General features: G+C 58.5%; 6 protein-coding genes across 6 annotated transcripts in view; 1 reads left to right on the plus strand and 5 right to left on the minus strand.

Moving 5' to 3' along the window:
- SDRG_05243 (hypothetical protein) overlaps nucleotides 1-1,311 on the minus strand; it is a gene marked incomplete at both ends in the record, with an annotated part of 5,181 nt that extends 3,870 nt beyond the window's left edge. The window contains 7 exons of the mRNA XM_008610953.1: nucleotides 28-340; nucleotides 388-569; nucleotides 622-687; nucleotides 744-821; nucleotides 868-933; nucleotides 978-1,040; nucleotides 1,085-1,311. Of these exons, the coding sequence (XP_008609175.1) occupies nucleotides 28-340; nucleotides 388-569; nucleotides 622-687; nucleotides 744-821; nucleotides 868-933; nucleotides 978-1,040; nucleotides 1,085-1,311 (995 nt within the window). The remainder of the gene's footprint in view (nucleotides 1-27; nucleotides 341-387; nucleotides 570-621; nucleotides 688-743; nucleotides 822-867; nucleotides 934-977; nucleotides 1,041-1,084) is intronic.
- A 707-nt stretch (nucleotides 1,312-2,018) lies between these two features.
- SDRG_05244 (TKL protein kinase) lies at nucleotides 2,019-4,064 on the minus strand. Its single transcript, XM_008610954.1, has 7 exons — nucleotides 3,855-4,064; nucleotides 3,745-3,807; nucleotides 3,623-3,688; nucleotides 3,506-3,574; nucleotides 3,396-3,461; nucleotides 3,165-3,352; nucleotides 2,019-3,109 (listed from the first exon to the last, which is right to left on the minus strand). Exons 1-7 carry the CDS (start codon nucleotides 4,052-4,054, stop codon nucleotides 2,094-2,096), a joined length of 1,668 nt encoding a protein of 555 aa, XP_008609176.1. The 5' UTR covers nucleotides 4,055-4,064; the 3' UTR covers nucleotides 2,019-2,093.
- A 1,130-nt stretch (nucleotides 4,065-5,194) lies between these two features.
- On the minus strand, nucleotides 5,195-6,971 carry SDRG_05245 (hypothetical protein; the record flags this gene model as incomplete). Its single annotated transcript, XM_008610955.1, has 5 exons — nucleotides 5,195-5,281; nucleotides 5,329-5,400; nucleotides 5,450-5,572; nucleotides 5,625-5,879; nucleotides 5,934-6,971. The coding sequence occupies 5 exons, from the start codon at nucleotides 6,969-6,971 to the stop codon at nucleotides 5,195-5,197; spliced, it is 1,575 nt and encodes a 524-aa protein (XP_008609177.1).
- A 205-nt stretch (nucleotides 6,972-7,176) lies between these two features.
- Nucleotides 7,177-9,712, minus strand: SDRG_05246 (hypothetical protein; the record flags this gene model as incomplete). Its single annotated transcript, XM_008610956.1, has 12 exons — nucleotides 7,177-7,341; nucleotides 7,389-7,616; nucleotides 7,657-7,758; nucleotides 7,805-8,119; nucleotides 8,161-8,283; nucleotides 8,329-8,431; nucleotides 8,482-8,589; nucleotides 8,638-8,743; nucleotides 8,796-9,034; nucleotides 9,080-9,146; nucleotides 9,197-9,460; nucleotides 9,505-9,712. The coding sequence occupies 12 exons, from the start codon at nucleotides 9,710-9,712 to the stop codon at nucleotides 7,177-7,179; spliced, it is 2,028 nt and encodes a 675-aa protein (XP_008609178.1).
- A 642-nt stretch (nucleotides 9,713-10,354) lies between these two features.
- On the minus strand, nucleotides 10,355-11,820 carry SDRG_05247 (hypothetical protein; the record flags this gene model as incomplete). Its single annotated transcript, XM_008610957.1, has 3 exons — nucleotides 10,355-10,754; nucleotides 10,810-10,955; nucleotides 11,150-11,820. Coding segments are annotated over 3 exons (1,217 nt in total), but the record flags the coding sequence as incomplete, so codon positions are not given.
- Nucleotides 11,821-12,042: 222 nt separating this feature from the next.
- Nucleotides 12,043-13,357, plus strand: SDRG_05248 (hypothetical protein; the record flags this gene model as incomplete). The annotated part of the gene is made up of 2 exons (XM_008610958.1): nucleotides 12,043-13,257; nucleotides 13,343-13,357. 2 exons carry the CDS (start codon nucleotides 12,043-12,045, stop codon nucleotides 13,355-13,357), a joined length of 1,230 nt encoding a protein of 409 aa, XP_008609180.1.
- Between the last annotated feature and the right edge of the window lie 388 nt (nucleotides 13,358-13,745).

The raw sequence follows: 13,745 nt of genomic DNA on the forward strand, positions 1-13,745 counted from the left end.
TTCATGGCCAAGTGCTGGGCGACGTACGTCGTGTAGAGCGGTGTTGCGCTGATGAGTTTGAGTTTGCGAATGTCTTTGAGGTGGAGCTTGTGGGCGGTCGTGAGTGCCTCATCGTTGCGGAGGCGGCTCGTAAGGTCGGAGGTGTCGAGGTCGAGCGACACCGAGATGCGGTACTCGACCGGATCGTCGTCCATGCGCGAGTAGCCCGAGCTAACACACGTGGCGCGGAGCGTATGATCGGTGAGCGCCGGCGGCCCGAGAAGAAGACGTTTGCCGACCAAATAGACAACCAGCAGCGCAAGGACCGTGCCAAAGAAGACAAAAATGGGTCCGTACATGCCTATCACAAATATGAGCGCGAGAGTTGGAGGCAGCATAAGCGCGTACTGCGGAGCATGGAGGGACCAGGGGCGTCGGTGATGCACACGGCAGCCTGCCGAAGCATGACGACTTGGCCGGCGCAGGACGTGATGTAGACGCCGCGCAGGTTGAGCGTTGTCAAGGCCGCCAGTGCATAGTAGGTAGCGACCGTCACATCGAACGTCGTGATGATGTTGCCCGAGAGATCCCTAGCGGAAGATTCAGTTCTTAGTGTCCGTAGATCCTGGATGGACGACGCACAATGCTTGCAGACTTGGCGGCACCTTGAGGTTTTGAATCGACGAGATGCGGTTTCCACGCAGACTCCTAGTGATCGTATGAGCGGAGCGTCCTACTTTACATGGAAATTATGTACATCGTACAATGACGCAAGGTTGGGAAAGCGTGCGAGCTGCGCGCTCAAGGTCGACGCGTCAGAGATGTTGTTGTAACTCAGATCCCTGAATGAAAGGTGTGAGGCGTCGGTCCAAAGACGATAACACTTACAGCGACTGTAGAGTTGGCAGGCTCGCAATAGCGTCCAGAGACGCAACGCGGTTGTAGCTCAGGTTCCTAGAACGCAGCATGAGACCCTTGGCATGACTGTGGCGCCGTACAGTGCTTGCACGGCGGACGACGGACTGAGCCCGACCGACGTGATTTCGTTCATCATGAGATTGCTACACAGTGGCGTGAGCACGTCATTTGACATCCATGCTCGTACATGCTGGTGGCCGTCGCTGGGAGCGACTGCACGACGTCGATGCCGGCGCCTTGTACGACAAAGCGGCGATTGCTGTCGACAGCATACGTTGCCTCGACGCTGCCGTTGGCGCCGAGGACACAAGGCGATGCGCTTGCGGGGCTGGTGACCGGGCACGTCCCGTAGAGCGTACTGAGGCCGTCGGCGCTCGCGGCGAGCGCGATGAGAAGGAGACAGTGCGTTTTCATATCAGGTGGCAAATCGGCAAGTGCATCCAGCCTGTCGGAACCCGGTCGATTGCGATTGGCTGCTGCAAACGGCAATCTCAACAAGTAGCCAATCCGGTGCGACTGTCCGCACCGGAAGATCGGCGAAGTCGACAAACTGGTCGGTGTTGGACAGTCGACAATGTATTTTCTTTTGGACCGGAGAATACCTTCTAATCATCGATACATACACGAGCCCTAATCAAGTCGATGGGAGTCGCAGCGGCAGATACGTGTATGAAATTCCTAGGATTTTCCATTGTTTCTCAGGGTTCCGAGTCGCCATGGCTGGCGATGGTTTCGACGACGCACAACTTTTCCGTAGGAATTTCGCATGGTTTGAAAAAAAATGCAAAAGGACATGTATTCCACGTGGCGCCGCGCAACGCCGCCGTTTTGATTCGTTCCCATGTGGCGCCAAATAAGATCGGATATGGCTATTTCATCTTGAACGCCTCCGCCCATGTGGCCTGGTGCAGCTGACTTCATCGCGCTCGCATACAGACTGTACTGCGGTGATCCCTTGCTGCAAGTGATCCAATCGATATACGTTGACGTGGAGGCTGTGCGGACTCACGAGTCAACATTCCGTCCTATCTTTACCTTGCATTCATCGACCATCGAGTCATGCGATCGAGGCTGGATCCGCGTGAAGCATGCGTCCTCTCTACAAAAGTCGACTCATATACACGAGATCCAACAAATAATGGATACTTCAACAACGAATAACTGAATTGTACTAAGTCCTATCGAACGCACATGCCTCACACGGTTGCGTCAACCGTGTTGGCACTCGAGAGACAGTGGTGCAAGCGGGTCGCGACCTCGAGCGCCGATGGGCGGGCCGTCGGCTCCAGCGCTGTGCACGACACCACGATCGCGCGCACTGTCTCGGGCATGTCATTCGCCACCTCCAAGTCAGCAATGAGCCGCCCGACCAAGTACACATCCGAGTGCGTCGAGCGGAGTCCGTTGGCTACGACCTCGGGCGCGGCTTGGGGAGCGAGGATCGTCTTGGGCTCGTCGAGATACGACGCGTACATGAAGGCGCCGAGATGAGCGCGCCATTCGCTCGAGACAAAGACGTGGTCGAGCGAGATCGCATTGTGCAGAACCGGGGCGTCGAGCGCATGCAGATGCGCTACGGCTGTCGCAACGTCGAGGGCCAGCTGCGCCTTGGGCGGCACGACTCCGTTCGTGGGCGTCGTCCAGCGGAGGTACTTGACGACGTTCGCATCGCGCAAGACGTCCGCCAGCGACCCGAGCGCCATAAACTCGGTCACGACCGTCAAGTCGAGGAGCGACGACGACGTGGCAAAGCCAAGCAGCGGCACGATGTTGGGGTGGGAGAGCCGCGCGAGAAAAGCGATTTCGTGCACGAGGCCACCAAGATACGTCGGCGTATCTTCGATCGTGCACGGCGTGAGCATGGTCGCGTGGACCTTGGCACCGTGTCGCTCGGCCACGTACATGGTGTACGCTGTAGACGACAATAGCTTGAGCTTCTTGATGTCCTTCATCGCCATTTGCAGCGGCATGAGCCGTGTGTCGTGAAACAGAATCGTCTCGAACGGCTTGGTGTCCATCTCGATCGAGAGCGAGATGCGGTACTCCATCGGGTCGTCCTCCATGATCGAGTAGGCCGAGCTCAGACACGTATCCCGCAGATGTTGGTTGGCGGGCGGGCCGGGCGAGTCGAGCACGCGCTTGGCACACACAAGATACGCAAAGACGAAGAGACCAATGCAGCTGAGGACCATGATGAGCTGGCCGTACGCCGCTACAGTTGTCAAAATTGAGATTCAAGATGCAAGCGGCTCAAAGAGAGGACGTACTCATGAGCAGCGTCGAAGGCGGCGTGTCCGAGTCGAGGACACACACGACACTCGACCGCAGAAGGTGCAGCGCGCCCGAGCACGCCGTGATGCTAAAGTTGCCCAGTGAAAGGTACGGCAGCGCGTTGAGCTGGCGAAACGTCGCTGAGGACACGTCAAACGTTGTCATGGTGTTGCCAGAGAGGTCCCTAGTCACGCATGAGGAATGGATGTAAGCAAAAAAGAGCGTACAATGACTGGAGGCTCAGTGGAAACGTCGGGTTGCGAAGTGCGGTGATGCGGTTGTTGGCCAAACTCCTACGTGGAAACATGAGCTGGAGACGCGAGAGGCAAATGCATACAAGCGCGTGACGCTCGGCAGCGCCAGCGTCAAGTTACCCACGTACGCAATGGCGTTGTAGCTCAAGTCCCTACGACAACAACAAGATCAGTCGATGGCGACACTACAAGGACCGTACAGCGTCTGAAGGGCGGCGAATCGCGGCAGTGCGTCAGTCGTACGGAACTCATTGTGGCTCAGGTTCCTATCACATGCCAAGTACACTCCATGAGGCTAGGCTGCGTACGAAGCGCCACGTACAAAAGCCGCAAGGCAGGCACAGGGTCGGATCCAAGCTGGGCGATCGCATTCATCGAGAGGTCCCTAGATCCAGCAATATGACTATAGACCATTTGATGAGGCGGTCGTACACGACAGTAGCGGTCGGCGGGAAGCTAGCGACATCGCTTATGCTAGCGTTTTGCAGGTTGACGACCCCGTTCGCCGCTTCGACACTGGTTAACGTGCCATTGCCGTCCTTGGCGACCAGACACGGCCCTGCGCTGGAGCTACTGGAGCTGTTTCGATGGCCTTCACAAGCCCCGTAAAGCGTGTAGGAGGCAACTGCCATGGTGTGTGAATATTCGAGTGTGGCAGTCGAATGCGCCACGATGACGATGAGCCCATCAAGCCACGGGACAGACGTTTTAGCCAATCAAACCGCGAGGGCAAGTGCAAACTCGCTCTGGAACCTGCGACATGCGAGCGATTACCCTCGGGCGAGCCTGGATCATCAAGCGCACGCAGCCAAAAACTATGCAAATGTTTTGGTGCCGACTTCATCCTTGCTCTCGTCGTATCGCCGACCCAATGACCTTGCCAATGACGAATGCGTCTTCGGGGTACGAGGGTTGGGTGACTCGGGAATCGATCTGTGGACAGCTGAACGTTTCTCGCCAGCGACAAATATCTCTTCACCATCCAAAGATGGGCGAGACTGGTTCACAATCATCACCAGTGAACCAAAGGCCGGCGTGTCGTGGGACGCTGGCGTGTCAACTGCTTCCATGACTGGCGACAACGCGTCACGTTGCTGATCGTGGCCGACCACATTTGCCGCAATCTTGCCGCCACGACAGCGTGCCACGTCATCCTGCTGCTCCGACATCCAGAAACAACGAGCAAGTAGGAGGTCAACGAGCGTCCATTCGTGTCGAGTCGCTGCCAAGAGACTCTAGACTCTAGACCACTCGACGCGCTTCCTACCGAGTTCAATTGTACTAGTACACGGGTTGTCCGCCCTGTCGGGGGAGCGTGGTTGGATCGGATTGGCTATTAATCGACCAATGGAATGCCAACTCTCCACACGACGCAATCCGATTGGCTATTAATATATTGGCGCCTCCGACACCTTGCACTGACAACCATGCACTTGCGTTGGCTCATCATCTTGGCGGGTAGCATGCATGCATGCCAAGGTAAGGTGGCATTGCGATCCTTGGTCTCACCAAGTGCGCCCTCCGGAAGACTACGAATATGCTTGTTTCCGAGCGTACATGCAACATGAAATGGCTCGAGCCTCTCGTGTCGTTGGGGACGAACGAAGGATTGTCGCGTTCGTCGACGGCCCTACGCGTCGTCGAGGCCACAGACAGTCCTACCATCGTGTCGTGTTGGCGCAGTGTGGCCGGGCGTCGGACAGTACAGCGAGGATGCTAGCGTAGTTGTTTTGTAATATAAAAAGACGCTACATGCGACAGCAGTACGGAGCCTACTCGAACGCCTGGGCTTCGAACGCCTCGACGCTCATGTAGCTCACAGCGACCACGTTGCCGCCAAACTTGCGTCCCGTCAATGCCTACACCAAAATGAGATCTTATGCAAAAGAGGTCGAGTGTCACCGACCTTGGTGGCAGCGATCGCGCCATCGACCGTCTCGAAGCGGACAAAGGCCTTGCCGACGCCGGGCAGACCGTCCTAATTGCTCACGACATCAGCCAAACGGTCAAGTACGTCGGTGGCGTACGCTCGGGCGCGGGATCACAAGCGTCGTGACCTTGCCAAACTTGCTGCACTCCTCTTCAATGTCTTCCTTCAAGTCGCTGTACTCGCCGTCATCGACCAGATCGGCTTCTTGCACCATGTTGCCCTACATAGGATCGAGTATGAGCATCAAATATCAATGTGTCAAGAGCATGTACGAGCGTGATCACCGGCGTCGGCGTCGGGGCCGCCACCGCGTTCGGGTTGTACTCGGGAATCGTGCCCTGGCGCGGCGCGCGCTGCACGACGAGCGCGTTCCCGGCAATGTCGAGGCCGTTGAGACCGTCGACAACGCTCTGCGTCACCGACTCGTCCTTGTACTCGAAGAGCGCGCTGCCCGTCGAGTTGCCCGCGCTGTCCTTTACCAAAAGGAAGCGGGCGAGCTCGCCAAACGGCTCGAGGAGCTGCGAGACCTGCGATAGGTGTGAGCCTTCCATGGCTACATAAGAAGAGGGATCGAGATGTACCTGTTCTTCGTTGAGGGCCGTCGGGAGGTTGGCCATGAGGAGGCGGTTGGACGAGTTGTCGGGCGGGAGCTGGCCAATGTCCGTAAAGCCAGAGTTGGGCGCAAGAAGGCCAGCGTCCTGGAGACCGCACGCAGCCGAGCCGCCAGCGAACCACATCGGGTTGGGCGTGCACCCGAGGTTCACGAGCGCGGTTTGCGTGCGCGACGAGATGTTGGGCATCGGCTGCGCGGGCCCGACAAAGCTGCGCGGCCGGCCAAACTTGAGCTGCCGCCCGAGCATGTTGAGCTGGTTCAAGAGCAGCGCGAGGTTGCACTCTTCGACAGTGCGCATTTCGAGGAATGCAAACTGGTTGTCGGTCGAGATCCACGCCGAGAGGATCGGGTTGCCCGGCTGGCCCGGCAGCGAGAGGCCGACCTGCTGGATGATCGTACCGAGAAACTCTTGCAGCTGTGAGCCCGTCACGTTCTGTGGGAGGTTGCCAACGTACAGTTCGCGCATCGGCTTGAGCGAGACGGCCGACGAGAGTGTGCTCGTGGTCTGGGACATCTTGAGCAGCACCTCTTGCAGACTCAGCGACGGGTACTGCTGCATCATCTGTGTGATCGTCGACGACGCTTGCGCCGGCGCCGACGGGGCCGCATCGATGGGCGGGAACTCAGGCACCTCGGCCGCGGGCGGGCCGGGCGCGAACATCGGCGCCTTCACCTCGGGCTTGCGGTCGTTCGAGCCCGACTTGTCGCGGGACCGACGGCGCGGGCTACGGCTGCGGCTGCGACGCGAGCGGCGCGGCGACCGGCTGCGCGACCGACGGCTGCGGCGGTCATGGCGATCGCGGTCGCGGCGCGACGAACGCGAGCGCGATCGGCGGCTGCGCGACGAGCGATGGCGCGGCGAGTAGCTCCGCGACCGGCGGCGGCGATCCCTGTCGCGGTCATCGTCTCTGTCGCGCCGACTGCTCTTGCGGTCCTTGTCCTTGCGGCTGCTCTTGCGCTCGCGGCTGTCCTTCCGCTCGCTGCCACGCGCGTCCTCTTCGGCCATCCTGTCTCCACACGATTCTGGCGTTCGATAAATCGACAACCCAGCAAAGTACGATTCCGCACTTTATCCAAATTGCATTGCGATCTTCCGGCAGCAACCCGCCTGTCCGCCCGCTCTCGCCCATGCCCACGCCCATGGCCGCCGGCAGCGACCGCGAGGCAATGCACCCACGACGCTAATGACATTGTCATACGTATCTACTGGGTTATATCGCACTGCGGCGCTGGCACCGCAGCTTGTCGTAGGCCCACGGCAGGTCGCTAGTGAGCTCGACGACGAGCGCCCAAAGCATCGAGACAAAGTACGGGCGTGCGAGTGCCACGTCTTCGTCAAACACATAGCAGTAGTTTGGCTCGTCTCGCGGGTCGTTCTATACTCTCCATGATACCTCGATGTATCAATGGCTATGGCTTGTACCGTTGGAAAGAGGCTCTTGCAGCCCAGTTGAATGTACTCGAAGACGCGCTCGACGCTGAGCACGTGGACTTCGTCGGTCTCGTGCGCTTCCTCCTCCATGTCGACGACCGCGCGAAAGTACGCGACCATCTCTTGCACGTGCGTGTGGTCTGGCGACGTCTGGAACGCGAGGTCGGCGTGCCCGGCCAGCGACGTGACGAGGCTCGATGCATGCAAAAGCGAGTACATCTACCCCTCTAGTAGGTATTTCGTAGCCAAATGAGCGTACCAGCTGCGGATTCCGCGGCAAGAGCCGACCCGACAAGACGACGTTGATCAGCCCAAGGCCAAGGTGGAGACACTCCATGTACATGGCTTGCTTCTCCAGCAGCTAGCCCAAATACGACACTGGGTCCTACATGGCAAACGAAAAGTACCTTGGTCTGATGCCCAGCCACGTCGTCGGCTTCATGTGGTGAGGCATCGAGGCCGTCCAGGTCGGCTTGGACCCGGGCTTCCTTCTTTGCCCAGTGCTCGACTGCGTGCACGAGGCTCTGGCTGGCGTACGGGTGCAGCTGGTGCGCATATTGGAGGACGTTGAAGAGCGTCCCAAACGCCATCGTGTGCAGTCGCGGGTCTCGGAACGTCGCCATATTCTTGTGCAAAAGGCGCACAAGCACAACGATCGCGGCCGACGCAAAGGAGATATCAACCATGTACTTCTCCGTATACCACTCAACATGGTCATGCAGCTAATCCATGCAATTGAGAAAGTAGAGATCTCGAGGAGTACCATGGACGCGTGCAGAGCTTCGAGAACGGCGGGTGTCTCCGAGAGCCGCAAAAGCACTGTACAGTACACGAAGAGAGAGGTCGGCTCGGTGCTGTCGTACAGGGCTCGGAGCAGCGGAAGTCCCTACAGCCCACACCTTAGCAGCCGTTGGCGACAAGAACGTATTACAAAGAAGTCGGTGTCAAGAGGCTGCGCGATGGCCGAGGCAAAGGTTGGATGTATGGTCACGAGAGCGTAGAGGAGCGAGGTGCCTATCTCGGTCGAGAGCGACCTGCACCAAGCGAGCTAGTGAGAGCGCAGAGGCTCAGCCAAGGAGCGTACCGGCCGAGGAGGTTGATGAGCTGCGAGTACGACACGGCGTGCACTGCGTTCACATTGCGGTCCCGATCTTCAAGCTCGCAAAATGCACTCCGGAATGGATTGGCTTCGCTAGGATCCCAACAGCGTCAGTGCGCGCGAATGAGGAGAATATGATACGTCGGCGCCGTGTGCAAGAGGATAAGGAGCAGAAGCACGCCTCGGTCGGCCAGCGGGAACACGGGCGTCTCGGTCGCGACAAAGTAGTCGAGGACACCCCAGGAGGCTACGGAAATGAGCATCGTCCACATGGCATAGAGAGGAGAGCTTGTGTCGACCTTGGGCCGACGACTGCGCGGCAAGGGCCGCAACGGACGCTGCGGTCTCGAGGTTGGGTGGCGGAAGCTCGTCGAGAAACGAGTACAAGACACGCTTCACGAGGCCTTTGGCCACGGTCTCGAGCGACGCATGAAGCACAAACGCCTCGAGAAGCGACGCCGTGGCGCTGAACGCGTGCGACGAGAGCAGCGTCAGCAGCGTGTTAACGCACTCGAGGTGCAAATCGTACGTCTCGTCGCTACAGCAAGGTATGAGATCGATCGTACGCAACGCATGGACAGACGTCGGTGGCGCCTCGAGCACGACCGTGCACAGCGCGTCCAAGAGCTCCATGGCCACGTCGCTGGCTGCTATGTTCAAGGTGGGAGGATGAGCGCCATGAGGAGGAGAGATGTCGTACGCGCGGTGCTGGCTTGGCGCAGGAGCGAGCTCTGCCCGAGGTCCTTGGCCGTGCCTTGGGCAGCAAAGAGCTCGAGAACGTTGCTGTGCTCGACAAAGTGCATGCAAAAGTGGCGCAGGAGGACGAGGACGTTGGTCATGTTGGCCAGCGACGCGCCGAGGACATGGCGCGGCCGGGCGGCGTCCGGCTTGGCAAAATGCGGCAAGCTTCGCGTGACGTGGCGCACGAGCATGCGAAAGTTGCCCGAGACAACCGTGTTGGCCGCTAGACAGAGGTTCATGGCGGAAGATGACAGGGTGCATGTCTACCGAGCGCGTGCGTGTAGGGACGGAGGAAGGCCGCGAGCGTCGCCTTGGGCAGCGTAAGCAGCGCTTGGTCCATCGCGAAGAAGCGCGTCCAGACGTCGTCGCTCATCATGTACGGCTGCGCGCTCACGATCTTCTCCAGGGCTGACGTCGTGGCCGCGTCCAGGAGCGAGGTCGCTGCGCCATCGCCGCCACTTGCGCTGTTCCCCATGAAGATGTGCCAAGCATGCAAATCGCACCTCTCACAATCGATACTATATAAAGGTTTTTCTTAAGTGCGATATTAGTCGAAATCAACTTGATATTTGTATGTTGTGGATACGTACTTTATCGAGTGTAGGCGCCTGCACTTGCGAGGATTCTGGCCCGACAGCGTGCCACGTACGCGCCAATGCCTCTAGACCTCCTCGAACGCTCGCCGCCGACGATGTACTGAGATGACGAGCAGTAGCCAAGGACGTTGCACCAAGGACGACGCATGGACTCTCTTAAAGCATTGCTGACGAGACCGATTCTGCAGACTGAGAGACATCACTGCAGCCTGCTGACGTGAGCTAGACCATATACCAGAACCGTGTTTGGAGTCAACCTAGTACCTAGAGGCCTCAAGGGGACGCAGGAGCTTGTAACTCATTTGCTCAGCAGTCGAACGCTAGAGCTGTGAGGCCGAGCTGCTGGCGGCGGCGTTGGCTATCTATCTATCTATCTATCTATCTATCTATCTATCTATCTATCTATCTATCTATCTATCTATCTATCTATCTATCTATCTATCTATCCTAAATCTGATTATGCATTGGAGGACGTCGGAGTTCACGAGTCATTGGGTTAGTATACACATACAAAATGCGACTTAGAGCAACACGGTGGCCTTGCGCTTGAGCGGGCATTCGTCGGAGATTGGCTTGGCCGCGCGTGGCAGTGTCGCGAGGTACTCGATGCACTTGCGGCTTGCACTCGTCTCCGCTTGCTGCATGGTCGCCTCAAGATAGCGCGAGGCGCGCGGTTGGTCGCACAACCAGCGGAGGATGTCGAGTTTGTCTTTGTCGGCTGCGGCCAGCAAAGCTTTGGAAAGCGTGCTTTCCTTTCGGTGCGCCAAAAGGAACTGGACAAGCTTCAGATTGCCACTGCCGACAGCCAACGCGATCGTGTCCTTGTCAAAGCCGTCGTAGTCGTGCTCGTGAAAGAACCGAATCACGTTGAGGTGGCCCTTCGCAGCCGCGTAGGAGAGGTCCTCGTGAACATACGCGCGCCTTCTTGTGCATGAGCCGCACAATCGCGAGCTGCCCACGGCGGCTCGCGCGTTACCACACGAAGCCCTCGTTGAAGCCGAGCTTGGCCTGAAACACGAGGAGCTCGAGGTGCACCGTTGTAAAGGCGTTCAAAGCAACGTCGATGCACCCAATTTCTTGGCGAGACCGTAATGCGCGCGTCCATTTCCAGTCGAGTGCACGCTCGATGGCCCCGGCAGTCGAGTGTCAAGTATTACGTCAGTGCGAAGATATTTCGGCTCAAGCAACGTCAAGAGCTCCACGCAAAAGACGGCGTACGCAAAGAGGCCGGCAGAGCTGGTGGAGCTGCGTGAGGTCGTGGCGAGACAGCCAGCGCATCAACCGTTGGTTGTATACCGAATACGCACGCACCGTACGTTGCGATCTTCGGTGCGGTAAGTTGCAAGGTCCTTGCAAAGCGCGTTCATGGCGACCGTGCTCGCATCAAAGCCATTTTGGTAGGACGTAATGGTCGTCACGAGGCGCTCAGACTGAAGCACCATGCGAATCCGCTGCATCGCCACGTGCTGGGTCCACGCGGCGCCGATGCATTCGACGATGTCGACCGGCGCGCAGTAGTAGATGGCCATGGCCCGCGTCGCCTTGAAGAAAGCTCGCGCGTCGCGCTGCGTACAGAGCCAGCGCAGAATGTCAAGACGACGATGCTCGACAGCCGCTTGCAGCGCATGCTCCACCAAGAGCTTTGGCGACGGACCAAGGCCGAGGAGCTCTTGGATTGTCGCCAGTTGGTTCTGCTTGATGGCGAGCGTGATGGTTTGCTGGTTGATACCACTAGGGTGGTGACGGGCAAGGAAGCACACGAGCTCAAAATGGCCGTTCAATGCCGCGACGTTGAGGTAGGCGTCGTCCCACACATCGAGATTTGTGGAGCGAACAACGGACTCGGCGACGTCGACTTGGCTGCCAGTGCACACTGCCTTCCAAATGTCGTTGGTGGTCAACCCGAAGGAAATAAGAGTGTATAGAAACAAGCGTTGGCCCTTGGCTGCCGCCCGAGCGACGATGTTGCGACTGCGCATCTTCATGGCCGGACCAAGATCCTCGACGACCCGTGGACACGTCTGACGTCGATGCACTTGCTTCGCTCTGTGTGCCGCACCTCTTTGCGTATGCGCTCTCGTGTGGCGACACCACCGTCCTTGCGTGGCTCGTCAACCAAGGGCAAGTGTCGTGGACCACGGAGCTCCTGCTGCTCCACGCCCACGACTGCAATGCTTGTCCCCGGGCAAGAGAGGACCTTGGCAGTGCGATGATGATGCGCGCCCGCAGCTGCGTCGCGAGCGCGGCGCAGAAAGGCCATGTGGAAATGCTCCAGTATCTCTGCACCACTGGCTTGTCGGTGGTGCATGTGTGGCCGAGTGTCTGCGCTGGCGGCCATCTCGACATGGCGCAATACCTCTGGACGCAGGAGCTTGGTACGTGGGACGACGCAAACATCAATGGCGCGACCGAGCGTGGTCATTTTGAACTGCTGCGCTTCCTGCTCGATGTCGGCTACACTGGCTTTGACCGCCGCACGCTCGCACTGGCCATCCAGTACGACCAGCTCGAATTCGTGCAGTGTCTCGTGACATATGCCCTTGGCCCAGCATCGGTCTCGCTTCCAAGCGCCTTGTGCGACGCCGTCGAGTACTCGCGACTGGATCTTCTCTCGCGGCTCTGCGCCCAGCTCGGCGCCCAGGACCACTTGGCGGCGACAGAAGCCACTGCTCTCTACTACTGTGCCCCGACTGCGATCGTTCAATGCATTCAAAACGCAAGGTACCGAAATGCGGTCGCGCAGCGCACACGTTCGGTGCTGCTCTCCAAGGTCCATTTCCAGGCCATTAGTATGTACCAAGATGGTGTCGACACGAGCACAAGACAAGTGCGGGAGCTCTGCAAGGACCTCGCGCTCGTCTGCAACTACGAGAACGAGGTTCCGCTGCCAAGGACGTATGCGACGTACCACGAACGCTTTTGTCATTGGCTCTCGCGCCACGACCTCTCGCAACTCGACCTGCTCTGCTGGCCGCACCTCGTTGCCTATGCGCTCTCGTATGGCAACATGGCGGTGCTCGAAGTGCTCCAGCCCCGGGTGTTTGCAGCCCAGCGACGCGTGGAGTTCGACTGTCATGGCCGTTGCATGTGCTATAGCGCCAAGAACAACCTGTACTGCCACAAGGTCGCGTTCAACTGCGTGACGATATACGCGGCCGTTTCGGGCTACGCCGAGCTGCTTGCGTTCCTCTACAAGCACGACTGTGGGGTTGCCTGGGTGTGGTACTGCGTGAGCCTCTTCGGCCATTTGAGCATTGCGAAGTTTGCGCACGGCCATCGCTTTGCTGGATGGAAACCCCGCTTTATGTGCAACGCCGCCTTGGCCGGCCACCTCAATCTCATCATGTTCTTCCACGAGCACGACTACGCGGGCTTCGGGCCGCATGCCATCTCGGCAGCCGTGCACAGCGGGAACGTGGACCTCGTACATCACAAGTTGTATGTCGCATTGTGGTCGGATCCCAGACATGTGGATATCAGACCAGAAATGTGGATCACACACAGACCAGACATTTACGCGGTAAAATGCGATCTTTTCAAACTCACAACGCAATTGCATTGGACGCATTTTGCATGTGATGCGTGCATTGGATTGGCTGTGTCCTTCTTACCCGCACGTGATTGGCTATTAATCCGATGCAATGTCAAACCATATCCGGATACATGAGAATATCCGGCTGAATCTCCGTTCATTTCATTTGCTGATCGGACGCAAGAAGAGGAAGCAGCATGGACAGCGTCGCCGGCCACGTCCTCCGCGCGCCACGTATGCTTCGACGCATCTGCGTCTACCAAGCCAGCGCGGGTAAGATGACGCTCAGCAGCCCACTGCGCTGCGGCGCCGTCTCGCTGAGCAGCTTCACGGACGAGCCACCACACCCCGACGACGCCACGACCATGCGCTCGTGGATC

The sequence above is a fragment of the Saprolegnia diclina genome (genome assembly GCF_000281045.1).
Source record: "Saprolegnia diclina VS20 unplaced genomic scaffold supercont1.13, whole genome shotgun sequence".
Classification (NCBI taxonomy): Eukaryota; Oomycota; class Saprolegniomycetes; order Saprolegniales; family Saprolegniaceae; genus Saprolegnia; species Saprolegnia diclina.